Below are 27,206 nucleotides of genomic sequence, written 5' to 3' on the forward strand. Positions count from 1 at the left end.
GCCTATTCCTCGCTGAAATTCTAGGCCACCCTTGACCATTTGGGCATTTAGTGAGGGTCCGGGGCCTGAAGCCAAAGGGCTCTGGCGACTGCAGTTTGGTGACTGGTTTGCACTATCTCCCAACAGCTCGATGGAGACTTCGGAGATGAGGGAGACTTGCCTGGACGCAGAGCCTGGCTTCCCTGGCCTACAACAGCCACCGGGGTCCCTTCTCCGGCACTGTTACCATTCGGTGCCATACTCAACTCATGAATGACTTAACTCAGGCTGGGTTTGCTGATGGTGGTGAGGGCAAATAGGGACACTGCCCATGTTGTCTGAGGGTCACACAGCATTTACATCACAATTGGGCAGGAGTTTAAAAATGTCTGGTCCTCTCCCTCCCCACCACCTGTGGCTGTGTCCAGACGGAGAATGTTCTAGCCCTGGAGGCGGCTGTGGATGAAGTCCTTGGGGGGAAAAGAAGCAGGCAAAGGGCGATGGTGGAGTAGCGCTGCCTCGCGGAGGCAGCATGAGCTGAGAGGGTGACAAAAGGAGGCGCTACACAGCATGGAGGACTTTCTTCTCTCCAATGGGTACCAGCTGGGCAAAACCATTGGGGAAGGGACCTACTCAAAAGTCAAAGAAGCATTTTCCAAAAAACATCAAAGAAAAGTGGCAATTAAAATTATAGACAAGATGGGAGGGCCAGAAGGTGAGCAGGGGCCCTTTGGAGGGTGGGCTAGCCGATGTGGGTAGGTGCTTTGCTCAGTCAGAAATAGTTCTTCCCTTTTGGTGACTGACAAAACAAGCCAGATTACTGCCCTCAGGTCTGTAACAGACGGATGTGAAGATCCGGGACCGCTGCACTATCCATATTCACAAAATACATGGCAAAGGGGCCTCAGTTTCTCCTATCCCAGGAGGTACTGGCTAGATGACAGGAACTGGTGAGGAGAGGTGGAAAAGGGACAGGAAAACAGGGCTCCTGGAAAGAGCCCTGGGATTCAGTAGCTTTGTTTGAAGTTCCCAAGCCCCCCTTATCTGTGGTCTCACAGGCTGCAGGGAGCAGGTTCCAAGTGTGAGCTAACTCTGAAGTAATGGAAGGGGATATTTGCTGCGAGAACATCTGAGACTACTCAGGGAGTCAAGGAGGGACACACAGACACGGTGGGTGTCCAGAAGCCAAAGGGAGACAGGAGGGAGGAATTAGGCCCTTCTTTTCTGATAGTCCATTTTGCCTCTCCACTTTCCCCCTCAGAGTTTATCCAGAGATTCCTGCCCCGGGAGCTCCAGATTGTCCGTACCCTGGACCACAAAAACATCATCCGGGTGTATGAGATGCTGGAGTCAGCAGATGGAAAAATCTACCTGGTGATGGAACTGGCTGAGGGAGGGGATGTCTTTGACTGTGTGCTGAACGGAGGGCCGCTTCCCGAAAGCCGGGCCAAGGCCCTCTTCCGCCAGATGGTTGAGGCTATTCGCTACTGCCATGGCTGTGGCGTGGCCCACCGGGACCTTAAGTGTGAGAACGCCTTGTTGCAGGGCTTTAACCTGAAGCTGACCGACTTTGGCTTTGCCAAGGTCCTACCCAAGTCACGCAGGGAGCTGAGCCAGACCTTCTGTGGCAGCACAGCCTATGCCGCTCCCGAAGTGCTGCAGGGCATACCCCATGATAGCAAGAAAGGTGATGTCTGGAGCATGGGTGTGGTCCTGTATGTAATGCTCTGTGCAAGCCTACCTTTTGATGACACAGATATCCCCAAGATGCTGTGGCAGCAACAGAAGGGGGTATCCTTCCCCACTCATCTGGGCATCTCAACCGAATGCCAGGACCTGCTCAAGCGGCTCCTGGAACCAGATATGATAATCCGGCCTTCAATCGAAGAAGTTAGTTGGCACCCATGGCTAGCAAGCACTTGATAAAAGCAATGGCAAGTCCTCCCCAATAAAGTAGGGGGAGAAAGCAAACCCAAACACCTGCTTCTAAAATGGTGATCTATATCTGACACTTAAACTTAGCTTACTTCTGTCTCCCAAGGAGGTCCCACAAACCCCTTACCGGGACATCTTTCCCTCTAAAGATCTTAGAACTAAGGGTCTTACTTAGATTTTCCTTTTATTAATGGTTCTCAAAATGTTTATAGGTGTTTAGTTAAGTTTCATTAAGCTAGACCCTAAAACCATCTTGGGCAGCAGGGAGAAGAGAGAAGGAAAATGTCCCCACTGGAGCTGCTCAGGTATTACAACCTGTTTTCCAAATAAAAGCAAAGGTCCTCGAGACCTCCTGCCTCTGTGGGTTGGGCTCATCCCTTTCTCAACCCAGAGGTCTCAGGACTCAGGCTATACCCCACCTATAGTCCCAGCTCCAGGCAGGAAGTCACACCTACAGCTGTGGGGACAGAAACATCCCCAGACACTTCTGGCTTCTGTTCAATCACTTTAATGCTGTTAAGACAAATCTGTAAAAGGTTCAGGACAAACTTTGTTTTTTGTTCCTTTTTAATTACAAAACTAACAGCTGTTAGAATTTTTCTTTTTTTTTTTTTCTTTTCCCAGCTACAAAATACTCTGGGGAGATGCATCATAATTTAAAATATATAATATTGCACAAACAACCAAAAGGTTAATTAAACTAAAAATTACAAAGAGAAAAATCCCATCCCATCAAAAAGAAAAAAAAAAGAAAGAAAGAAAAGATTTAGCATTCTCTTCATCCTACCCTCTTCTCTGAAGGTTTGAAGTGAGGTGCCCACTACCCACGGTGCCCGTCAAGATCCCTTTAAGTCACTAGGGGATGCACCAGCACACAGAATCACCAGAATTCTATCTGTGAAGCACCAGGTCTCTGTGCAGCCCTCACCGAGCCCCAGGCTGAAAGTCTTCAGGAAGGAGGTCCTTCCTCACAGAGGGCTGAGGGGAGCAGCCTGCAGATGGCTGTGAGTACCTGCTTCTGCTCAGCACTTCACAGAGCTCACAGCTGGCTTTTGTCCTAAGCTATGGGGAGGGGAGAAGAACAAGAGCAGACTCCTGCAGTGGCACAGCTGGGCTAAGGACTTGGGTGCATCTGACAGGAAAAGGCCCTGGGAAGATGTAGGATATCCCGGTGAGGGCTAAAGGAGACTCAAGGTTTGGTCTTAGATTCTGAACCCACGGGACCTTTGCAGGAGTGGAGAACACTTGGGAGGGAGATTCCAGAGAGAGGCAAATTTCCCAGAGATGATTGCCTCTTACTCACTGGGACAGGAACCAAAACGCTATTCACTGTCCCTGTGTGGCCAAGCGCAGCTCACTAGCTTATGGTCTTCTCAGAGACCTGTGTTTCAGCTCCTGTGTGTGCAGAAGACAGCTACCCCAGGAGGTTTCCCAGCAGGAGTCCCTAGAACAGTAGAGAAATGCAGGCTCTCCGGTGGGGTTCGGGTCCTCCCTTTAAGTCATCCGAAAGTTGGCACAAGTCAGACTTCTGGATTTGTATTTGGAAAGGTTCTTCCAAGGTGTGAGCAGAGGGCCAGCAGGGAGCCATCAGAATCTGCACCAAGTTCTGGATGGCAGAGGCCATTTTGGGGGGGACATTCTCAATGTCTTCCAAGGCTGGCTGAGATTAGCGAGAGAAGGAGGTGGGATATGTCTTGGGTGGGGAGCTGCTTGCTCTGGCTCTCCTCAGTCCCAGTCCTCCCACTCCACATCTTCTAGCTGCAAAGGTGAGGAGATAATGAGAGTATGAACAGTTATTCAAGCCCACCACTGCAAAGGGCCCATTCCCACAACTAAACCCAGCTCTGCCTCTGCAAGGGATGGCCTGCCTGAGAAGTTAGGCAGTCCCCTAAAGGAGAACCTGCTTCCTGCTGAGCAGACAAAGGTCATGTTTTCTAAAAGCCAAGAACTGAGAGTGTCACCAGGGTTGCAGGGTGCTGCAGATGCTAATATAGCTAAAACTTTTATCTCTTTTGTCAACTTTAAAGGAGTCACGCAAGCTTTAGGCAGTCTCGACTTGGATCCATCTATCACAGGTCAATGGACTCTTTCCTTCCCCTCCTGTTGGATGTTCTCTTTGCACAAGGTCTTCTCCAGGGGCTCTGCACCCTAACTTCGTCCTCTTGCCTTGTCGCTCTTGGCCTGTTTCCAGCTGACTCCTGCTGCAGAGGGATTGAGTGGCCTGCTCAGGTATACTGCCTAGTAGGTTTTGTTGTATGTTTGCTTATTCTTTCAGAGAACTTCCTGAATGCTTTGGCGAGTGCTTGAGCACAGAGTCACATTCGCAGCCAAGCATATCAGGTTCTAGAGAGCTAAAAGACGTAAGAGGACATGGGGTAGCAGAAATAGAATTACTGTAATAGTGAGGTCATAGTTGCAAAAAGGTCATCAATCCCCCAGCTTTTCAATATGAAAAACCAGGTCCTGGTGGTTCACGCCTGCAATCCCAGAACTCAGGAGGCTAAGGCAAGAGGATGGCTGCAAATTCATGGCCAACCTGGGATACAGTGAGTTATCCATAACCCCCACCATGGGGGAAAAGGAAAGAGAGGAAGAAGAGGGGAGAGGGAAACACAAAGACTAAGACCCTATGTGTGTCTCTCTCTAAACTGCCCACTTCTTTTGTTTTGAGACAGATCTCTTGTTTAATTGTTCTAGAACTCGATACGTAGACCATGCTGTCCTTGAATTCAAACTCACAGATCTGTCTGCCTCTGTCTCCTCAGTGGTGGGATTGGTGGGATTAAAGGTGTGTGCCATCATTTTCGGCTGACACTGGACCAACCCTTGATTTGGGAAGGCAGCAAAGAATGAAAACAATCAAAGGTCCATTTAAACTTAATATCAGGAATGGGCTTTATGGTGTTTGTCACTAATGTCTACTGGATGCTATCACATGACACTTAGAGTGTTTACTTGGTTTACCTCGCTAAGAATTCTAAGCCACCTACTTTCCATCTTGTACTTTAGATGAGGACAGAAGTTAAATGACTTGATCTCAATCAAAGGCCTTCTGTCTCCAAGGCCAGGAACCTGCTAAGGTCCCATAAGTCATAAGACCAGGGGCAGGCTTTAACATCTATATCTCTCTATTTTAATCCAGACCCAGGTCAGCCTGAATTTGCTACATACTCCAGGCAGCAATCTCCGTGTCTTTCTGGGCACTGGGTTTATACTGGGATGTGTCACCATGCCCTGCTTAGCATCTGTTTTCTTCTTATTCCTTGGGTGCTGTGATACAGACCCAAGATCAAGAACTCATTCATGCCTCCAGCCTAGGACTGAGCAGCAGCATCCCTTCCTGCAGCCATTAGTTCACTTGGATGTAGGGAGTCATACCAGGGAACAAGAACTTCTGGGAAAGGACTTCTACCCTGATGTCACTGCACTAGCTTGCTCTGGCTGACCAGACCGACTTACCTCACCGGAGGCATCCACTTTGGAAAGTGCCATCTGCACTTCTTCTTCAGTCATGTCCAAGTCAAAGTCCTTTTCCCAGTCCTCACTGATGTCCGTGCTTGAGCCTGGAATCATAAGCCACATGTAATAAGCAGCCTGGTTACTTAGGCACGCTCACTTGTGTGTCTGTGCTGGCAATCTTTTTTTTTTTTTGTTTCTTGAGACAGTTTTCTCTGTGTTAACAGCTCTGGCTGTCCTGAAACTTGTTCTATAGACCAGGCTCTATAGACCTGTCTCTGCCTCCTGAGTGCTGGGATTACAGGCATGTGCCACCACGATCCAGTCTGGTGGCAACCTTCAAAGGGGATGGCATGATACAACATCTTTATAATCACTTTCATTGGGCTCAATGATCTTACTTGTAGAACTCTAAGGAAAATCCTGGAAGTAGAAGAAAATTTAGTTTGTAAAGGATATAACTCAGTAGTAAGATAACAACACAACCAAGGTCTAGTTAGATCCCTAGAAACACACACGCTCTTACACTTAGAGCTGGTGATATAGCTCAGCATTTACCTATATGCACAAGACCATAGGTTCTGTCCCCAGGACTGTATAAGAGGCAGGAGAATCAGGAGTTCAAACTCTACCACCTTATTTTAAAACACAACCCTTCCCCTTCACTACTCTCTTTTCCCCACTGCATTTATTTTCTAACATACTCAAGTAACTATACTTACTGTCCAAGGATAAAGGATGTAAACTTTTTCTAACATATACTCAGGCTAACTATGCTTATTATCCAATAATAAAAAATCTAAACATGAGCTCCAAGAGGGTAGGAATATTTGTGTTTTTTTCCTTCTACAATTCCTGTTGTCTAGAACATCAAGTTGATACTTAATACTCATAGACCTTTTATCTAAGTCAGCAGCTGGACAACTATTACCCATATCAAATTCAATCCACTGTTTCTATGGAACACAGGGCCTTCAGAGTGGCTTAGTGGATACTTGTTGTCAAGTCTAACAACTTGAGTTCAATCCCCAAGGAGAGAACCAACTCACACGTTTTCACTCCAAGCTTGTTCACGCATAGGTACACACACACACACACACACACACACACACAGCTGGAGAGATGACTTGGTGGTTAAAAGCACTTGTTATTCCATTCTCAGCACCCACATGGTAGCTCACAATCTTCTATAACTCCAGTTCCAAGGGATCCAACACCCTCTTCTGACCTGAGGGCACTAGACACGCATGTGGAACACTGACATACATGCAGGCAAACACTCATAAAATCTTTTAAGTGGCAAAATCCTTTTTTTTGGTGTTTTGAGACAGAGACCCTGTCTCAAAAATAAATTAAAAAATTTAAAAGTCTTAAGAAAATTTCTTTTGGGGCAGGGCAGTGGTGGTGCAATCCTTTAATCCCAGCATTTGGGAGGCAGAGGCAAAGAATCTCTGAGTTCAAGGCCTGCCTAGTCAACAGAACTAGTTCCATGATAGCCAGGGCTGTTACACAGAGAAATCCTGTCTCAAAAAACAAAAAATAAAAAAAGGCAGCGCTCAAGAGTTTCAGCAGAGGGCCTATGGCTCAAGAGTATTTAAGACCTGTCCCTGCTCAGACAAAGTTTACCACTTGGTGCTTCATGCAAATCTGATACAGTGCAATGACTGCTTTAAACATACTTGGACAATATTTCTTCTAAGTAATACTGAAACCATATATGTCAGTAAGAAATGACCTACAAGGGGCTGGAGAGATGGCTCAGAGGTTAAGAGCACTGACTGCTCTTCCAGAGGTCCTGAGTTCAATTCCCAGCAACCACATGGTGGCTCACAACCATCCGTAATGGGGTCTGGTGCCCTCTTCTGGCCTGCAGACATACACACAGACAGAATATTGTATACATAACAAATAAATAAATATTTAAAAAAAAAAGAAATGACCTACAAAAATAGCTGTCCTGATGCATATTCTGCATGGAGAGCTTTTTGTGGGCTCCTTGTCCCCATCATGCAGTGTAATCAAGGTCTGTGGAGCATGTCAGACCTGGACTGATCATTATCCTACTGTGTAGTACTGGGCAAATTATTCTGAGCTGCAAATCATTCTCATTATGCTGGGAAAAGGTCTGGAAAGTAGCTCAGTTGGTAAAGCACTTAGCATGGACAAATCCCTAGGTCCAGTCCCCAGCACCGAAGACAAACAGCAGCAGGAGTACGGGCACACCCTGTCATCTCAGCACTTGGGAGATACAGGAGGATCAGCAGTTCTTGTTCATCCTCAACTTAGTGAGTTCAAAGCTAGCCTAGGACACATGAGATCCAGTCTTAAAAATAAATAGCAAAAGTGTAACATGGGCAAATCACCCTCTTTGCGAGGCCACCGGAGAAGCTTACTAGAGAACACAGATCTCTCCCTGTCCTGCATTTTGACTCAGCAGGCAGGTGTAGCCCAGGATTCTGTGTTAGATATCCTGGTTAATTCTACAAAGAAATAAGCTTGCTGTTTGAGAAACAACGGCATTCGAATTAGGGGTATGAGTGTCAAGTGCCAATTACACTGAATGTAGTAGATAATTAACAAATGGAGAAGTAGGGTCATATTTCTTTCAAAGGTCTTATCTCAGAGTTAAGTAATTTTACATGTGGTCCCACTGCAAGTCAGAGCAGACCTACAGCCAAGTTCTGATCCTGTATCCAAAGACTCCGTGTGCTGTGCCCTCGGGACACACATGTGTTTATCAGTTAGTGTGGCTTCCTGTGGGTCAAAAGACAGATTCCTGGCCAATTCCTTGCATGGCTGTGGCCATGACAGCCTCCCTGATCTCTCGAACCCAAAACTCTCTTCAGGCTTAAATGCTAGGGTAGAGCATTCTAGAAATGGAAACACATCAACTGACACTTGGGAGTTCCACTTCTACCTTCTAGGACGGGTATCAACAGTCCTGACTGACACATGGCATAGACGTGAATTACTTTCCTGTCTGGTCACACAAGAGCATGTAACAAGATCTGTTTAAGAACATTAAGACTTCATGATGAGCTGGGTGGTGGTGACCCACACTTTTAATCCCAGCACTAGGGAGGCAGAGGCAGGCGGATCTCTATGAGTTCAAGGCCAGCCTGGTCTAAAGAGGGAGTTCCAGGAGGGGCTTCAAAGGTATGAGAAACCCTGTCCTGAAAAACCAACCAACCAATCAATCAAACACCACCAAAACCTTCACGACTGAGTCTGTTCTGTTTTGGTGTGCTTTTTCAGGTAATTACTAACTTGAAGGCACTATCACCCACAGTGTAATTTTTTTTAGCTTTTCTACTTCCTCAGATAAATGGAGATTAAAAACAGGTTCCACAGGTAATGGTGAAGCAGGGCCTTTAACCCAGAGCTATAGGCCACACACTCATCCCAACTTCCCTCTCCCTGCTCTGCAGAGAATCTGAAGAGGCAAGTGCCACTTGGAGCAGCTCTGTTGCACACAGACCCAGCCTCGTGTCAGCCTAGGATATGGTGTGCGTGTTAAGAGGGAAGAGGAGTCAGTACCCAACTGTCCACTGTTGTTTGCCCCTCCATTTTGGTGGTACTGGTCATCAAATACAACCCCCATGCCCAGAGCTCAGGTTTTGGAAACAGGCCAGCTATGTGTCTAAGAATAAAAACCACTATGAATAAGAATAAAGTACACACCAGGCGGCAGTACGCACACCTTTAATCCTAGGACTTGGTAGGTAGAGGCAGGCAGATCTCTTTCAAGGCCAGCCTGGTCTACAGAGTGAGTCCCAGGACAGCCAGGACTGTTTCACAGAGAAACCCTGTCTTGAAGAAAACAACGCAAAAACAAAGTACACTCATGTACGTGTGGGGACACACACTTGTGAGGTAGAGGCATGAGGATCAAGAGTTCACGAAGGCTCAGGCTGCAGAGATGGCTCAGCAATTAAGAATGTCTACTGCTCTAGTTGAGGACTCAGTTTCCCAGCACTCGTGTCATGGACTAAAACAGTCAGCTTAGACTTCAGCTCTAGGGGATCTGACAGTCTCTTCTGGCCTCTGCAGCTACCTGCATTCATGGACAGAGACACGCACACATACACACACAAATTAAAAATAAAACAAAAACAAAAAAACAAAAATAAACCCAAAACCAGGGGCCCAGTAGCTAAGAGCACTTGCTGCTCTTGCAGAGGATCTGGGTTCAGATCCCAGCATTCACATAATAGCTCATAGCTATCTATAGATTCAGTTTCAGGGGATTCAAGGCACAATTCTGGCCTCTGCAGGCACTAGGCACACGTGTGGTGCACAGACATACTTACAAACACTTGTACACACAAAATATAAATAAATCTTTAAAAAGACCCCCTTTTCTCCTCCTCCTCCTCTTCTTCTTTTCTTCTTCTTTTCTTTTCTTTTCTTTTTTTTTTTTTGAGACAGGGTTTCTCTGATTAGCCCTGTCTGTCTGTACCAGAACTCACTCTATAGACAGGCTTGCCACAAATTCACAGATGCTTGTCTGTGCCTCCCAAATGCTGGGATTAAAGTTGTGCACCACCACTGCACCACTGCCTGACTTAAGACAGTGGGGTTATAGCTCAGTCAATTCAATGCTTGCCCAGTGTGCATGGGGCTCTCAGTTGGCCCCAGCACTGTGTAAACTGGTCATGGTGTCACACATCTATAATTCCAGCATGGTAGAAGCAGAAGGACCAGACGGTCAAAGTTGAAGGTTTTCCTCAGCTATCTGACAAGTTTCATGCTAAGGTGGACGAGACCATGTCTCAAAAATATTATCTAGAGGGCTGGAGAGATGGCTCAACAGTTAAGAGCACTTCCAGAGGTCCTGAGTTCAATTCCCAGCAACCACATGGTGGCTCACAACCATCTGTAATAAGATCTGATGCCCTCGTCTGGCATAAAGTTGTACATGCAGATAGAACACATATACATAAAATAAATAAATCTTGTGGCTTCTCCTCACACGTGTTTTAGGGGTATCATATCCCCAGGTCAAGCGTGTGAAAGTGTGCACAGCAGACGATTAAGAGCATTAGTATTACAACTCTGTACAGCTTCGATTATTACTTTCCTGATCACTTGCTTTGCAGCCCAATTCTGAATGGAACTGTAGTTCTTCAAGTGGATGTGTGCACAAGCGCATGTGTAGGCCAGAGGGGAACTTTGAGCATCAGGAATCATAATTCTACTTTTTTCAAAGAGTTATTCTATTACATTTTTTTTTTTCAAGACAGGGTCTCTCTGTGTAGCCTTGGCTATCCTGGAACTCTGAGACATCTGCCTGCCTCTGCCTCCTGAGTTAAAGGCATGTGTTACTATGTCTGGCCCTACAGATTTATTTTTAATCATGTGTATTTGTATGTGTCTGTGTGGAGGTTTATGCTTGTGCGCACAGTTACTCACAGACCAGAGGACAGCAGATCTCTGGAGCTGGACTTACAGGCAGTTTAATCCTCCTGAGATGTGGATGCTAGGAAGTGAACTCAGGTTCTCTGCAAGAGCAGTGTTCTTTTTTTTTTTTCTTTCCCCCCAAAACAAGGTTTCTCTGTAGCTTTGGAGTCTGTCCTGGAACTAGCTCTTGTAGACCAGGTTGGTCTTGAACTCACAGAGATCCATCCTCCTGCCTCCTGAGTGCTGCGATTGAAGGCTTGCACCACCGCCACCCAGTCAAGAGCAGTGTTCTTAACTGCTGAGCCATTCCTGTCCCCACAAACCATAGTTATTTTATTTTTTAACAGCTTATTCATTATGTATGTATGTATGTGTACCACGGCACCTGAATACACATAAGCAAAAACAAAGACTAAAATCTTAAAACAAGAAGGGAGAAGCTGGGAAGTAGTGATACAGGCCTTTAATCCTAGCACTTGGGAGACAGAGGCAGGAGGATCTCTGTGAGTTCAAGACCAGACTGGTCTACAAAGTGAGTTCCAGGATGGCCTAAATGTTACACAGAGAAACTCTGTCTCAAAAAAACCAAAAACCAACACACACACACACACACACACACACACACACACACACACACACACATAAATAAATAAATAAAATAAAAATAAAAATAAAGGGAATATGAGGGCGGTCTGGGGTACATAGTAAGATCCTGTCTCAACTCCCCACCCGAAAACAATGGGGGTGCGGGCACAACAGTCACGACCATAATCTCAAAAGCTGGCACCCCACTCCTATCAGGTTCTCTGTGTGCTCGTTCACCTTCCTATAGATTATTTCACAGTCTTCAATGTGATCTTCCTGTAGACTTCAGGGGGCTGACAGGCTTTTCTCTTTAATTTTTAAAATTATTTTTATTTCTACCTACATGTTATCTGTACACATGAGTGCAGGTGTCCATAGGTCTGAAGAGGGTATCAGACCCCTCAGAACTGAAAATGCAGGTGGTTTGGAGAGGCCTGATGAGGGTGATGGGAACTGAACTTGGACCCTCCAGGTGCTCTTAACTGCCAAGCCACCTTTGCAGCTTTGTAAACTTTTACCAGTAGAGAGGTAGGGAACCGCACAGATTGTCAAGGGCTTTTTTTGTTTTGTTTTTTGAGATGGGGTTTCTCTGTAGCTTTGGTGCCTGTCCTGGAACTAGCTCTTGTAGACTAGGCTGTCCTAGAACTCACAGAGATCCACCTGCCTCTGCCTCCCGAGTGCTGGGATTAAAGGTGTGCGCCACCAATGCCCGGCTTTTGTCAAGGGCTTTGTGAGACTCTAGTGAGAGGCAGACAGAGCGCTGAGCACAGTTTGGGACAGAATACTCTGAGAATATTACCAATCATCAGCACTATGCTGGTTAGGGTTTTGTTTTTATGTTTTTGGTCAACTTGATACAGCTAGGGTTAGGGTCATCTAGGAAGAGGGAACCTCAATGGAGAAACTGCCTCACTTAGACTGGCCATTCTGTGGGCATTTTTTTGATTGACGATTGGTGTGGGAGGGCTCAGTTTGCTGTGAGTGGCAACTGCCTGGGAAGGTAGTCTTGGGTATGTAAGAAAGCAGACTGAACAAGTCAGTAAGCAGCACTTCTCCATGGCCTCTGCATCAGCTTCTGCTGCCAGGTTTCTCCCTCAAGTTCCTGCCCTGAAGCAAGTATCACTTCCCTCAGTGACGGACTGGTACCTGGACACAGAAAATGAAATAAACCCTCCCACACCAAGTTGCTTTTGGTCATGGTGTTTATCACAGCAATAGAAAGGACTCTATGATGGCTACCACCATTTCCCCAAAGCAGGGCTCTACCAGAGTTGCTCCTGATTGAGGGCGGTCTGAAACAATTTTCATTTGTGGAAGAGAAAGCAGACGCTTAGAGAAGAGCAGTAACTTTTCTAAGTTATGTGGCTCATGAGCGCAGCTGGGGCTTGTCCCCAGACCCTCTGCTCTGCACCTGAGTCCAACTTAAGATGGTAAGTTAACAACTGCTACTTAAGAACCTGCTCAGGCTGGGTGGTGGTGGTACACACTTTTAATCCTAGAACTTGGGAGGAAGAGGCAGGACAACTTGGTCTACATAGTAAGTTCCAGGCCACTTAGAAGTATGCAATGAGACTCAGTTTCCAAACAAAACAGAACAAAAGAGAACCAACTTTCCCACTATTGTGTCTCCCTTACCCAGGAGAAGTATGGGAGGGGGGCTTTAGTCACGTCCCCTCAAGCTGGACTGCGATGCCCCAGCACCTGCCCCAACTCTCCAGCTCTGTCTCCTTGATGACTCACTGCTGATGTTCACAGAGTCCTCCTCTCTCTGAATGCCTCCAGTATCAAACCTGCCCCATCCGGCTCATGTTCCATCACAAAGACTGTCCCTTCTGCCCCGCCTCCCTCCATGTCTCATAAAGAGCAGGCAGGAGCTCAGTGGATGAATGGATGACCTCACTGAACAAAGTTTAGCAGGAGCACTGTGTTAGGGTCTGAAAACGTGGACGTCTCCGTCAGGGAGCAGGGTGAAGCTCTGGTGAGTCTACGTCCCATCTCCTGAGGCTGTCATCGTGCTGCAGGCCAGACCTCACCTGAGGGCAAGCTTTACGGCAGCGTCTGTCAAGGGGCGACAATCTGCAGCAGGATCTTGGGAGACACAGAAAGCTGACAGTTGTGCCTCTGCCTTTAAGGTTGCTCCTTCACAGAGATGCGGTCTCCAGACTAAGACTCCATTACACAGACGCAGCTAAGGCCCTGATGGTGGAGGTGGCTCACCCGAGTTTCCCTGAAGTTAGGCCCAAGGTTTGTCTCCATGGCTCCTAACAAGGCTTGGAGAAGCTAACTTTCCCAGGGCTCCACACTTTTCCAGGGAAAAGACACACACACAGGGGTTCGCAACAGGGGCAGAGCTGAATTGTTTAAGAGTAGAAATGGGCCAAGAGTTTGGTAATGGCATGACCATGGACTAAAGGCAGACACAGACCTGGGGCTGAAGCTAGGATCTCCACTTCTCAGTCATTAAAATTTGAAAAAGGTACTTAACATTTCTAGACACCATTTTTTTCATCTGTAAAATGAAGATATTAGTATGGACCCAAGGAAAGGGAAATGCTCAAAACCATGAGGCATTTATCACAGGGCCTCACATAAACTTGATTTTGTTGATTTTAAGAACCCTATCATAGCTGAGTGGTGGTGGTGCACGCTAAAGCTTTAATCCCAGCACTTGGGAGGCAGAGGCAGGCGGATCTCTGTGAGTTTGAGGCCAGACTGACCAATGGAGCAAGGCTCCAAAGTTACACAGAGAAACCCTGTCTTGGAAAAAAAAAAAATCCCAACCAACCAAACAAAAAAGAACCCTACCATGTTGGGCATGGTGATGACTCTTTCCTGTAGCTCCATCACTTGGGAAGCTTAGGACCCAAGAGTTAAAGGCCAGCCTAGGCTACATAGTTTAAGGCCAGACTGAGTTATATAGTGAGGTCCTGTCTCAAAAAGTCAAAGCCAGGGGCTCAGAAATTAAGAGCACTGGCTACTTAGAGGACCTGGGTTTATTCTCAGCACCTACATGGTAGTTCACAACTGCCTGTAATTTCAGTCCCAGGGGATCCAATGCCTTCTCCTGGACACTGTGTGGTGGTTTAGATGTTATTGGCCCCCATGACCTCATAGGGAGTGACACTATTAGGAAGTGTGGCTTTGTTGAATAGGTATAGCCTTGTTGAGAAGTATGTCACTGTTGAGGTGGGCTTTGAGGTTTCCTATGGTTAGGATACTGCCCAGTGTCTCAGTTGACTTCCTGTCAAGATGTAGCCATCGCATCTGCCTGCATGCTGCCATGCTCCCACCATGATGATAATGGACTGAACTCTGAAACTGTAAGTAAGTCACCCCAATTAAATGCTCTCTTTATAAGAGTTGTCGTGGTCATAGTGTCTCTTCATGGTAATAAAAACCCTAACTAAGACATACGCATGGTAATTAAGAGCTCTGACCGCACTACCAGAGGACCCAGGTTAAATCTCCAACACTCACATGGCAACTCACAGCTGTCTGTAACTCCAGTTCCAGGGGACCTAACACCCTCACTGAGACAAAATTAAAACAAAAACAAACAAACAAAAAAACCCACACTGCATGTAGATAGTACACACAGATAAACAAGCAGATAAAACATAAAAGTCAAAATCAAACAAAAAGATACAAACAACTTCCAAACACATCCTTCAAAGACCATGTAAATGTCAGCCAGTAAAGTATGACAATATATATGTCCCCCTATATAGCTATCTCCCCATTATCACAAATGAAGTGTATCTGCTCCTAGGATCATGACAACAGACACAGATACATCAACATGCATGGTGGCAGCTCCTGCTTGCCCGGCTCATAGAGCCCCTGTACTCAGGCCTCCAGACCTACCTTTCTTGCCATTGTTGGAGGGCGTAGACTTCCCACTATCTGAGTTCAGCTCGAATACGCGTAAGTCTGTGGGCACCTCCTCTCTCAGGGTCTCTACTCTGGCGGGAGGCCTGGGCTCTGGGCCACTGGCTCGGCTTGCAGGGGTTGGAGGCTTGGAGGGAACTGGGGGTGGAGGTCCAGTTTCACCCTCGTCCTCAGCTAGACTCTGTTCTTCCAAAGATGCCTCGAGTAGCTTTTGGGACAGGTCTTTGGGCAGCACTGGTGCCTCTGGTGCAGCAGCAGGGTTGGCAATCTGTGTCACGAGGGAGATGCTCTCACTGCTCTCTGATGGAGTCACCTCTGCAGGGGGATCCACTGGAGTATCTTCACAAGGGCTCTGGGGACCAGGTCCAGCTTCAGGGGTTGTGGAGGTTTTGGTCTCTTTTGGAATCTTTGTCTCTTTTAGAGATGGTGCAATGTCTTCAAGCTCCTCTACGGAGAGAAAGGTAGCGAGAGAAGGGAAATTGACTTCTGCTAAAGGTTACCCACACACTAAGCTCTTAGTGGAGGCTGAACATACAGTGTAAGTATTTCACACATCCTGATCTACAGTCTTGTCTTTTTTGAGATAGAGTCTTACTTACTATATAGCCCTGGCTGACCTAGAACTCATGATGTAGACCAGGCTGGCCTTGAACTCATAGACATCTGCCTTCCCCTGTCACTTGAGCCATAATCCCGTAGTCTTATGTAGAAGGGGCACGGGGAGAGGGAATCTAGATTTTCAGTGTGCTTCTCATAATTATGCAACGGCAGGTTCACGTGTGACACGGCAATCTGTCCCAGCTGGCACATATGATTTCTGTACCCAAACTCTAGGTCCCACAAGCCCTGTGGCAGCTCCCTGTCAGAGCTGACTGCTCAGCACATGCCGCTGCACTCATCCCTGCTTTGTCTCAGGCCTTCTAGAACACCACAGCCAAGCCGGTCCGCGGGCCATCTCATTTAAAGGCCTCTCACCTTCTTCTTCTTCCCAGCCAGGCTCCTCAGAGATGCTCTGGTCCGCCCGCTGCTTCAGGGCATCCCTCCGGGCCTGCTCCTGAGGGTGGGAGAGTAAAGACCAGGAGGTTATGGCACCCTCCTCTCAGGCCCTGTCATAACCCCCAGAAAGGACTAGTCTTCAACTCTTTCTTGCCTTGACAAAAGTCTGCTTCCCCCAGGGTTGAGTCAGGGGTCTTCCCAAGTTAGACCAGCATACCTGTTCAAGTTGGTGGACTTTATAGAAATACCGATGCCAGAATTCTGAATGGGAAACAGCTGCTGGGACCTGAGGGAGGAAATGGGGATGAGAATTGGGGAATGATGTAGAAAGTCCTTAGCAGCCTGTTCCCAATCACTCTAGAGCACAGATACACAAAGTGGCTTTACAGTAACTGACAAAGCCCCTCTACTCCACTTTAATCCAACCAAACCCACCTTCTGGGCCCAGTTCGGCCAGGAAAGGAGACCAGAACTGCCATAAGACTTTGCTGATCTTTCCACTTCTCACCATCTGACTGCCAGAAGCCTGGCAAATCAGCCTCTTCCTGGCTCAGCCCATGGCCCATCTGGCTCTACAGGGTCTCCCACTACATACATCCCTACCACTTTCCAACACCTCAGGCTCAGAGTCAGCTGAGGTCCTGCCGGCTGGGCCCTCACCATTTTGGTGTAGAGGGCTCGGATGGAAGGGCTGCCTACAAGGAGTTCAGAGATCTCCCCCTTCTTCTCCTCCAAGCAGAAGTGGGAAAGCCAGGCGTCAAACAATTCTGGGGGCCCTGCAGAGGGACAAACGCTGACAGTCAGTTTCCTGTGTCTAGGGAAAGAACACCAGGACCAGAGAAAACACTTAAGCCTGGACTTGAAGAGTAAAGGAAGCTTAAGGGTTATTTTCAAAGCCATTTTATCCAAGGGGAAGAGTCAGGAAGGGTTGGGTGGGTTCTTCCAAGATCTCCAGAAAGGACCAAGGTCTCCCATCTCTGCTGCCACTTCATCCTCTGTATGTGCTGTTGAAACAGCATTTTTCAATGTGGACCCATACCGTCAGAGACAATGGCTGTGTCTCTGTCCTCCCTATGCCATGTAGACAGGAGCCTCTGCCCCCACCCCTCACCTCTGTTCCTTTCCTCCTCCTCTGAACAGTCTAAGTCGTCCTGAGCTCCTCCTTTTTCTCATTTTGCTTTTTTTTTAAAAAAAAATTATTTATTATGCATACAATGTTATGCCTGTATGTCTGACTACATGCTAGAAGAGGGCACAAGATCTCATTACAGATGGTTGTGAGCCACCATACAGTTGCTGGGAATAGAACTCAAGACCTCTGGAAGAGCAACCAGTGCTCTTAAGAGCTGAGCCATCTCTCCAGCCCCCCCACTTGTTTTTTCTTATGAGTCTTCCCTAAATCATTCTGGCCTCTTCTGACAATTCCTATTTCTTTGCAACCCTGAGCCCATCCAGGGCTCCCAGTCTAACTGCCGTCATGACATGCACTCATGTCTGTCCCTACTCGGCTACTGCTGGAAACCCAGAAGATATCCCAGCTCCATCCTGGCCTACGTGCTCTCATTCTACTTCTTTAGACTCTCCTGGTGCATACTTTTCTCTCCAGTCTGCCTCTCCCCAGGCTCTGGCCTTACCTCTGACATGGGGACCCCTAGGCATCCCTATGTCACGCTCCCATCTTTGTCTCTTCCTTGACAACACAGCCTCATGGGCTACTTTACAAAATGCAAAAGATGATCACTTGGGGCCTCAAAACTCTTCAGTAGTCCTCTATAATGTGAGCTTTTAAAGCGAGGGTCCACAGAAAATCTTCAAAAATCAAAGAATTCCAACACTGTATACACACATATATATTATATGTATGCATATATATGTATTTTTTTTTGAGTCAATGTATCACTACACGGCCCTGGTTGGCCTGGAACTTGCTATGTAGACCATAATGCCCTCAAACTCAGGAGACATGCCTGCCTCTGCCACCCAAATCATGGGATTAACAAAGAACGCACCAATATGCCTGGTCTTACACATAAATTTTTATAGAGAAAGGGCACATCATTGTGATCAGGTTTTTGTTTTGGTTTCTTTTTTAAACTTTTCTGGTATTGGAGATTGAACCTAGGGCCTTGCGTATGCTAGACAAATATATCCCAAATCCTTTTTATTTTTACTTTGGTACAGGTTTTGCTAAATTGCTCAAGTTGGCTCTGAACTCATTATTATAGATCAGCCTAGCCTCAATCTTTCAATTCTTCTGCTTCAGCTTCCAAGTAGCTGGCATTTTAGGAGTATGCTATTGTACCTACTGTCAGGAGATTTTTATAGGCCTCTGTGTCCAAAGGAAAGTTTAGAACCACTATCACGGGTCTTTCATGACCAAGCACTAGCTGCTTATTCTGATACACAAAAGCCCTCTCCCAAGCAGTTTGCTGGCTGCCTTCACTTCCTCATGAACTTTAATTTAGTGCCACCAAATGGGCTCCCTATTCTTTCTGGATTTTTAAACATACTCTTGCCCTTGCCTGAATAAGCTTCCACTACTAAAGATTACTCCCAGGCTCCACAGGCTAAGCTAGCTAAGTGCATTCCTCTGGACACCCACTGCCCGCCTTTCTGCAGACAGAGTCAATCTACCCTTTACTACCTCTGCTTGATTCCTGGACTCCTATTTCTCTCTCTTTGCAGCCTGGTTCTGAAGGAATGGCCAGCTTGAAGGCTTAACTCATTTCTGGTCTCTAGTTCCTAGCATGGGGCATAGTGGACAGGATACCAAAGATGTGGTAATCCTATCCGGCAGACAACTGAATAGAGAGGATAAGGGACTGTAAGAGACTGTAAGAGCAAAGTCTCTTCAAGAGACGGAGTTACGGTTAAAATGCCTGAGATTCAGGGAAGAAAGGGATCAACAACCTGCACAGAGTATAAGGTAATATCAGCCCTACTCTGTTCCCAGGATGTAGAGCTACTTGACCTGTGGCATCTAGGATAGAGACAGTCTACATCTTCTCCCTCTTCCTGCCCCATAAGCTCACCCCCACTGCCACCCCTCACCATCGGGTTCATTGCAGTATGTTGCTGGGTCTGACTGCAGACTGTAGAGGCGAGCCTGTAAGCAAGAGAGAAGAGAGAAGAGAAGTTCTGGGGAGGTGGATGCAGAGAAAATCCCCTCTGTGCATAATATTAAATCAGCTACAACCCAGCTTCCCCCTTGTTGGTTGCCAAACCCACAGGTTATTAATGATATAGTGGTACTCAGCTAGCCCCCAAAACTAAAACCCTCAGAAAAATACTCTTATCCAATATTCCTACCCTGAGAACTGAGAAAATATGGTAAACAGATTATAAAATTATAGTATAACTTCTGGAATATAAGAAATTTAAAAAGTCAAATGTAATTATGTTAATAAAATCCAAACTTAAGGGCAAACTGTGAGATAATTTAAGTGTCCCCGAATTAAAATCCAATAAGGCTGGGTGGTGGTGGTGCACACCTTTAATCCCAGCACTCAGGAGGCAGAGGCAGGCAGATCTCTGTAAGTTTGAGGTCAGCCTGGTCTACAGAGCAAGTTTTAGGACAGGCAGAACTACACAGAGAAACCTTGTTTTGAAAAACCTAAAATCAAAAACAAACAAACAAATCTATCAACAATAACCAGGCATAGTGATGTATACTTTTAATCCCAGTAAAGACAGAGGCAGGTGGATTTCTTGAGTTCGAGGCTAGTCTGCTCTATAGACTGAATCCCAGGACAGCCAGGACTACACAGAGAAACCCTGTCTTAATAAACCAAATAATGATGACGATGATAACAATTCCATTAATAATATCTTGCACTGGGATGTGATTCCATGGTAGAACCCTTGCTTAGCATGTTTAAAGCCAACATAGCAGGGAAAGAAGTTAGATCCAGGAAAATAGAAAAGAAAAAATAAATTTCTACCAAATGCACTGTAAAGTGATGCTCCACTGGGGCCACAGGAAGCCAACTCAGCTTATAAACAGAAAGGCCCTTCTTCCTCAGACCAGACAGAGCATGGGCTGTCTGCATAGGAACTTCAGCCGTACGTTTTAGTGATGAATCACTGTGATAACTTAGACTCTTATCATTGAAAATCTCAAAATTCTGGCACATGTTAGTAAACAGTCCCAGCAATGCAAGTTTGGAATGGCAATCCAATGTGACAAGACGCAACATGTGCCATGCTATGACCCTGTGAATTCGAGAGAGATGGTCCAGGAAACAGAAGCACTAACACACTGCTCTAGTTGTTACTCATGGGTTCCGACTGCTAGATTTATTTCCAGTGAAAATTAGTCTAAAAGAATGAAATATAAAACAAAGACCCCAAAGATGTTCTTTTTAGGGTCTTTACTATGGCTGAAAGCTGAAAAGAACCCAAATGTGTAACAATAGAAAGTGACTGAATAATGTTATCTATATTCATTTGCAAGGATTTTTTAAAATTATTTTTATTTTATGTGTGTTGTTACTTTGCCATGGATGTCCAGTCCCCTAGAACTAGAGTTACAGACAGTTGTGAGCTGCCATATGGGTGCTGGGAACTGAACCCCAGTCCTCTAGAAGAGCAATCAGTGCTCTTAATAGCTGAGCCATCTTTCCAGTACTCATTTGCAAGGATTTAAAGACACTGAAACATGGTTAGGAAAACCCAAAAAGACAAAATAGAACAAGCAAACAAAAAAACCTACCAAACAAACAAATAAAAAACCCAAGTAATTATCATTTATTTATTTATTCATTTATTTATTTGGACAAGATTTCTCTGTGTAACAGCCCTGACTGGAAGTCACTCTATAGACCAGGTTGGCCTCAAACTCACTGAGATCCACCTGTCTCTGACTCCCAAGGGCTGGGATTAAAGGCGTACACTACCACCACCTAGCCAAATTTGTCTATATTTTTAAAGACTTATCTATTTATTACGTACACAATGTTCTGCCTCCATGTTTGCCTCCAGGCCAGAAAAGGGTACCACATCTCATTATAGATGGTTGTAAGCCATTATGTGATTGTTGGGAATTGAACTCAGGGCCTCTGGAAGAACAGCCAGTGCTCTTAACCACTGACTGAGCCATCTCTCCAGTCTCCCTGTCTATATTTTTAGACTGAACATATATTCCTTTTGTATCTTTAGCAAAGGCTGTAAGTGAATACCTTGGTGCCGTCGTATGGCTCAGCTGTGCCAGAGGGTGTGCCCATCAGGGTGATGACATCGCAGTCAATGGTTTTGTCTGGTGAGGGGGCAAAGGTGTCTGAGATCACCCCTAAGAAGTCAGATAACCCCTTCTTCATTTTTTCTGTTGCCCCTGAGGAGCCTTCCGTCTGCAGAGAAAACCAAAGAAAGGAAAATAGTGTCCTAGGAGTGGAATGCAATCTGGGATCAGGAGAGGAGCACTATGTGTGAGGATATGAGATATGTTTAAAATTCTTCTCCCTATCTCAGACTGGAGGAGGAGGTAGGTAGAGCCCTCTAGTCCCAGCTGGGGATGTTGAACAGGGCCAAGGTAGGCCTGAAGAGAGCTCAACTTGTCAACTTGGCTGGTCAAAGATTGGCAGGAGGGGTAGAGAGATGGTTCAGTTAGAAGTGTTTACTATGCAAGCATGACGACTTGAGTCCAGTCCTCACATGCAGGTAGCAGGCCAGGTGTGGTGACAGAATTAAGGAGGCAAAGACTGGGAGATCCCTGGTGTGTGCTGGCCAGAGGGCATCATCTAACCTAGCTGAGAAGTTTCAGGCCCAGTGAGAGACACTGACTGTCTCAAACAAATAAGGTGGCAGGGTTCACAACACCTGAGGTTGTCCTTTGGCTTCCAGATGCACGTGAACCAAACAAGCACGTGAACCACATGTATCCCCACTTTTGTTTTTTTTTGAGACAGGGTTTCTTAGTCCTGGCTGTCCCAGAACTTGCTTTGTAGATCAGATTGGACTCACTGAGATCCACCTGCCTCTGCCTCCTGAGTGCTAGGGTTAAAGAGTGTGCACTGCCACTGCCCAGCCTGAACCACACATATTTTCAAGCCCACATGAGAGCATGTTTATTTACACACACACACACACACACACACACACACACACACACACACACAGAGTCAAAGAAGGTCCACGTCATTAGCAGGAAAGAGTGCAGAGGGTCTGGGATGAGTGGTGGGGAGACAGGGATACTTTTGCTCCCAGTTTGAAGGAACTGTTTGCCAAACAAATAAGTTAATAGTTTTTCCACGCCTGCATTGTTTTAACAAATGTTTTCCTTCAGCAAAATAATGCATTGTAGAAAATGCAGATAAACAAATGGGTGTGTAAAGAAGTAAAGAAAAGCCTAGCCTAGACATACCCAAAATCCCTGCCATGAAGATAACTGCAGTTAATTTAACTATTGTTAAACTGGATACTGTAGAACGATGCTTGCAACCATTTAAGTACACAAGTTCCATTCCCAGCATCCACATGGTGACTCGCAATCATCTGTAACTGCAGTTCCAGGGGATGAGTCTGTCCTCCATAGGCAATGCATGTTTGTGGTACACAGATATGCATGCAGGTAACACACACACACACATTTAATAGATATATTAAATATATAAATAGATAATTAAAAAATCAGTTAAGGCGGGGAAGAGGTGGAAATCTTTAATTAAAAAAAAATCAGTTAAGATCCAGGTATGTTGGTTCATGCATTTGGGGATAAAGATGGAAGACTCAGAGGTTTAATGCCATCCTCTGGTACATAACTGAGTTTGAGCTAGTCTAGGCTCTCTGAGATGCAACAAACAAACAAAAAACAAAAAAGAAGAAAAAAAGGAAGAAAGACAGACCGACCAAAGGGGTAAAAACAAATATGTTAAAAAATATAGTATTCAGGGCTGACAAGAAGGTTCAGTGGATAAATGCACATGTTGCCAAGGCTGATGGCCTGAAATCAGGAGAGAATCAACTCCCACAGTAGTTTTCTAACCCGGCACACGTGTGCACACAAACACATAAACATACACACAAACACAAATAAAATTATTTTAAAAATTATATTTAGTTGGTCCTAAGTTTTTTGTTTATGAAGGAAATAAACTGGGGGTCCCCACCAGGATCCCAGAGCAGGCCACGCTGTGAAGGTGGCCATCACGGTGGGTAGTACTCACGGCCAGCTTCTCCTTGACCACACTGGCTGTGGCTGCTATGGTGCAGGCTGTGTCATGTTGTACGACCTGGGTAAATTCTGTCAGGTCCCGCTTCATGAACTCCAAAGCTTCAGTGGACTATGAAAGACAGAGAAGGACAGAGCTGGCAGGCGCCATCACTCCACATGTCTGCTTCAGCATGTGAAATGTCAGGTGACAGAGGAGCCAGGGTTTGGGAATAATGCTTACTTGTCCCAATTCCCTGACCTGGATTAGCTGGCAGCGGCGGAGAGGGAAACGCCTGCTCTTTAGTGTAAGGACTGAGTTTCAGCCCAGGCACTCAGAAACTATGTCCCAGGAGTGAGCCTCATTTAGTCACTGTTGCTCTCCTATCAATGACCTTGAAAGCAGAGTGGCAAGTAGAAGAACACACACCTATTCTCCAAACAGACTGAAAACTTGCTTTGATGTAAGTCCTATCTGATTGAAATTTCCATTATAATAAAAGGTATGTGACTTATTATTTTTTAATTAAAAATATTTTTGAGACAGTGTCTGACTTTATCCCTGGCTGACCTGGAACTCTCTATATAGACCAGGCTGACTTGATAGAAATCCACCTGCCTCTGTCTTCCAAGTGCTAGGATTACAGGCACCACCCATGCAGGCAATAAGGATGGATGTGTTTTGTTTTGTTTTGTTTTTTAATTCCAAGGAAGGATGGATTCTCCCTCAGTCTTGGTCCCACTGCTCCAGGTTCTGTCTATCCATTAAGTTTCTTTGGACTGAATGGTATTTGCTCCTGTCCAACCAACCTGTTTCAGAGCTAGCTTGAGCCAGCTGGTCCTCAGCTGCCTTCTATGTCTGTGTTGCTTATATCACGTTCACCAACTTCAAGATGACCTCCTGAACCACCTGTGCTCACCCCACTTTGCAAGTCCCCTCATTTTACATGGATCAATCACCAGAAATTTTGCTTTGAGAAGGTTTCACTATGTTGGCTGATCTTTCTACCTCCACCTCCCTCCCAAGACTGCATATCATGCCCAGATTACAGATCTGCACCTTCATGCCCAGCCAAAGCATGTTTTGAGTGTCCTGTTTTTGTTTTTCCTGTGATGGGGCTGCCTACTTTTCATTGCCCTGACATAAGTGTGAGCAGACAGTGGGGAGCCATTGAAGGACTGAAGCAGGAAGGACATGCTGAGACCATCCTGGAACTAGCTCTGCACGTCAGGCTGACCTCAAACTCATTCATAGAGATGTGCCTGCCTCTGACTCCCGAGTGCTGGCATTAAAGCTGTGCACGTTTTCATTTTTAATATGTTACATTAGTGACTGGCGTAGTTTTAGGCATTCAGAGTCAAGGTGGCCATAGGATATCTGGGTAGTTGTCCAGTAAGAGCTATCCTTAAGTACCAAAGACTCTAGGAAAAGAAAGAAGACTAATTCCCATGGGGAGGGAACCCACAGTAAGAGTCTGCAGACTACCCATAGCTGCGAGCTAAGGACAAAGAGCCTCAGAGCCCCATCTTTAATCAGCAGGCAGAGAAACATGAGCTCAACAGAGTTAAGTTTCAAAACAGGGTGGGGAAGGGCACATAGTAGTGTCAAGTGCTGTAGAAAGTTCCAGAAAGATAAGCTGGCAAGTGAGAAACGTGCGTGACTACTGATAAGTGTGTGTGGTGGCTTCAGGGGTTGGGAGGGGGTGAATCGTTGACCTCCTATTTTCTAAAGTCTGTGAAGACAAGGGGAGGAGAAAAGTATGAGAATGAAAGGTTTACTGGGGAGTGCCCTAGACCCTGTTAGAGCGGGGCCGATGCAACCGTGCCTTTCTAGAGCACCCAGACACTGTTAAGAGTGGGGAGAGACATAACCGTGGTGTCTTCTCTAACACTGTGTCTCAGTGTGCACTTGGATGAACAATATAGACGGACAAGAAGTTCAGGATGGGAGCAGAAGGCATATTATTGGACCATCTCAGAGTTGTAGGCTCTGGACAATGAAGGTTAAGGGAGCAGAGAAGTGACTGATCCAAAGGGAGCCAGGATGAGAAGCAAGAGCAAGGAAAGCAGCAAAAGAGCAAGAAAAAGGTAGAAGGAAAAAAATGGTGATGCTGTCTAAGCTTTACTTACAGTCCTCAATAAAAACAATGAATGCTTGCATGTTCTTAAGTGCTACATATGCTCCTTAGGGCTCTCTATATCATTTAATCCTCATGACAACCCATTAGACAGGTATTATTACTTCACTTTACCCATTAGACAGGTATTATTAACCAGCGTAGAAAGGCTAAAAGACTGGCCAAAGTCAAATATGGTGGTTTGTGCCTTTAATTCCAATGCTCCAGTGGCAGGTGGATCTCTGAGTTTGAGGCCAGTCTGGTCTACACATGCATTCCAAAGTGGCCACGGGCTACATAACCAATCAGACCACCTCAAAACAAACAAACAAAAAGATGAGTTGCCCAAGTTCCCATAAAGGTAAGTAACTAAATTCAGTCTTCTCTGAGAGGAGCCTCAAAACACACAGGAAGACATCCTGTACCGCCCGCTGAATGAATTGCCACACTTTCCTTGCTGGAGCACGCTATTTTGAGATCTCATGATAAATTTTAGTGAAAAGTCCCCCCTCTTCAACACAACAAACAGCTCAGGAAATGCTCAGCTGTGCTGGGTGGTAGCTTGAGCGACTATCCAGCAGTACCCAGGTCAGGGAAGGTAAAAAACAAAAAAAACAGAAATCGCTCCTAAAGTACTGGGCTGCTTGGGGATCAGAAGCCTCCTGGAGTCTGCCCTAAAGCAGGACTCAGTTCATTTGCTTGGGGTAAATAGTAATTAGTTTTTTCACAACTTAGTTGGGCTGGTTTTAAATAAAGTAACATGGGACAAAACAGGAGTAGCCACTGACACGGCCTATCCAGGGACAAGCATCACTCCCTTCACAGGGATTACTTCGCCAGTCATTTCCCCGAGTCCCCACTCTCTGACCATCCCAAACCTCTCACTCAGACAGGGCTCACCAGGCACCAGTGTGTCTGCGATCCTCATCTCTACCTGGTTCCGGCTCTTCACCTTCTCTGTTACACCTTCCCGGGCATGCTCACGACTCCCCAGTCTGGACAAGATGTCAGGTACCTTCCTATCACCGTATTTACAAAAGCAACTAAGCGGCTATTATGTTCGGCTGCCCGCCCGCCACAGGACTGAGCTTTGTGAGGCCCAAGTTCGGGCTAAGGTCTGTACCTTCCCGGGCTGTCTTGAGAGTAGCAATTGTCATATACTCTAATATTTAAATTGCTGTAGGGGTAAGGTGTTGCTAGTGGTGGCGTCTCATCCTTTTCTTCCAACTGGCCTCCCAGACGCTTGAAAAACCCAGGCAGGGCTAACTGGATCCGGTTGCAAGGAGACAGAGGAGGGTGCCGGCCCGGCTTACCTTTTCTTTGACTGCCTGGTAACTCTGCTGCAGCCAGCTCCGCCACCACCCCACGTCCTCCCTGTGGAAGACAAGACACATCTGGAGGCCCCGCAGTGTGGTGAGGCCTGCGGGCCGTTTACCTACCCCCTCGCACCACGCCTCCGCTCTGCCCTTTCAGCTCGGTCCGCAACCGCGCGGGCGGCCTGTCCCCTACAGGGATCCTGGCCCACCGTCCCAACCCTGGGAGAATCTAGGCCCCCGACGTCAAAGGGAGGAACGACAGGCTCACCCTTCCGCCATCTTGCCTGCATGACATCACCACTATTTACCGACCTTTGACTTCCGACACGGCACCGCCCCTTCAGGCTCCGCCCCCAAGCGCGCGCCCCAATCCTCGTCCAAAGCCCAGCC

General features: G+C 46.4%; 2 protein-coding genes and 1 long non-coding RNA gene across 3 annotated transcripts; 1 reads left to right on the top strand and 2 right to left on the bottom strand.

The window, feature by feature from the left end:
- Positions 1-549: 549 nt before the first annotated feature.
- On the top strand, positions 550-2,555 carry Tssk3 (testis specific serine kinase 3). The gene is made up of 2 exons (XM_048434303.3): positions 550-694; positions 1,241-2,555. Exons 1-2 carry the CDS (start codon positions 550-552, stop codon positions 1,900-1,902), a joined length of 807 nt encoding a protein of 268 aa, XP_048290260.1. The 3' UTR covers positions 1,903-2,555.
- Positions 2,407-27,136, bottom strand: Bsdc1 (BSD domain containing 1). The gene is made up of 11 exons (XM_087904577.1): positions 27,085-27,136; positions 26,814-26,874; positions 23,400-23,516; positions 21,417-21,584; positions 19,291-19,345; positions 16,900-17,015; positions 16,457-16,525; positions 16,219-16,297; positions 15,220-15,690; positions 5,374-5,477; positions 2,407-3,672 (listed from the first exon to the last, which is right to left on the bottom strand). The coding sequence occupies exons 1-11, from the start codon at positions 27,093-27,095 to the stop codon at positions 3,640-3,642; spliced, it is 1,284 nt and encodes a 427-aa protein (XP_087760703.1). The 5' UTR covers positions 27,096-27,136; the 3' UTR covers positions 2,407-3,639.
- Positions 24,480-26,807, bottom strand: LOC148122676 (uncharacterized). The gene is made up of 2 exons (XR_015737489.1): positions 26,624-26,807; positions 24,480-26,519 (listed from the first exon to the last, which is right to left on the bottom strand). It is a non-coding gene; the product is annotated as an uncharacterized LOC148122676 (long non-coding RNA).
- Positions 27,137-27,206: the final 70 nt, after the last annotated feature.

The sequence above is a fragment of the Myodes glareolus genome, chromosome 3, assembly GCF_982192425.1.
Source record: "Myodes glareolus chromosome 3, mMyoGla1.1, whole genome shotgun sequence".
NCBI lineage: Eukaryota > Metazoa > Chordata > Mammalia > Rodentia > Cricetidae > Myodes > Myodes glareolus.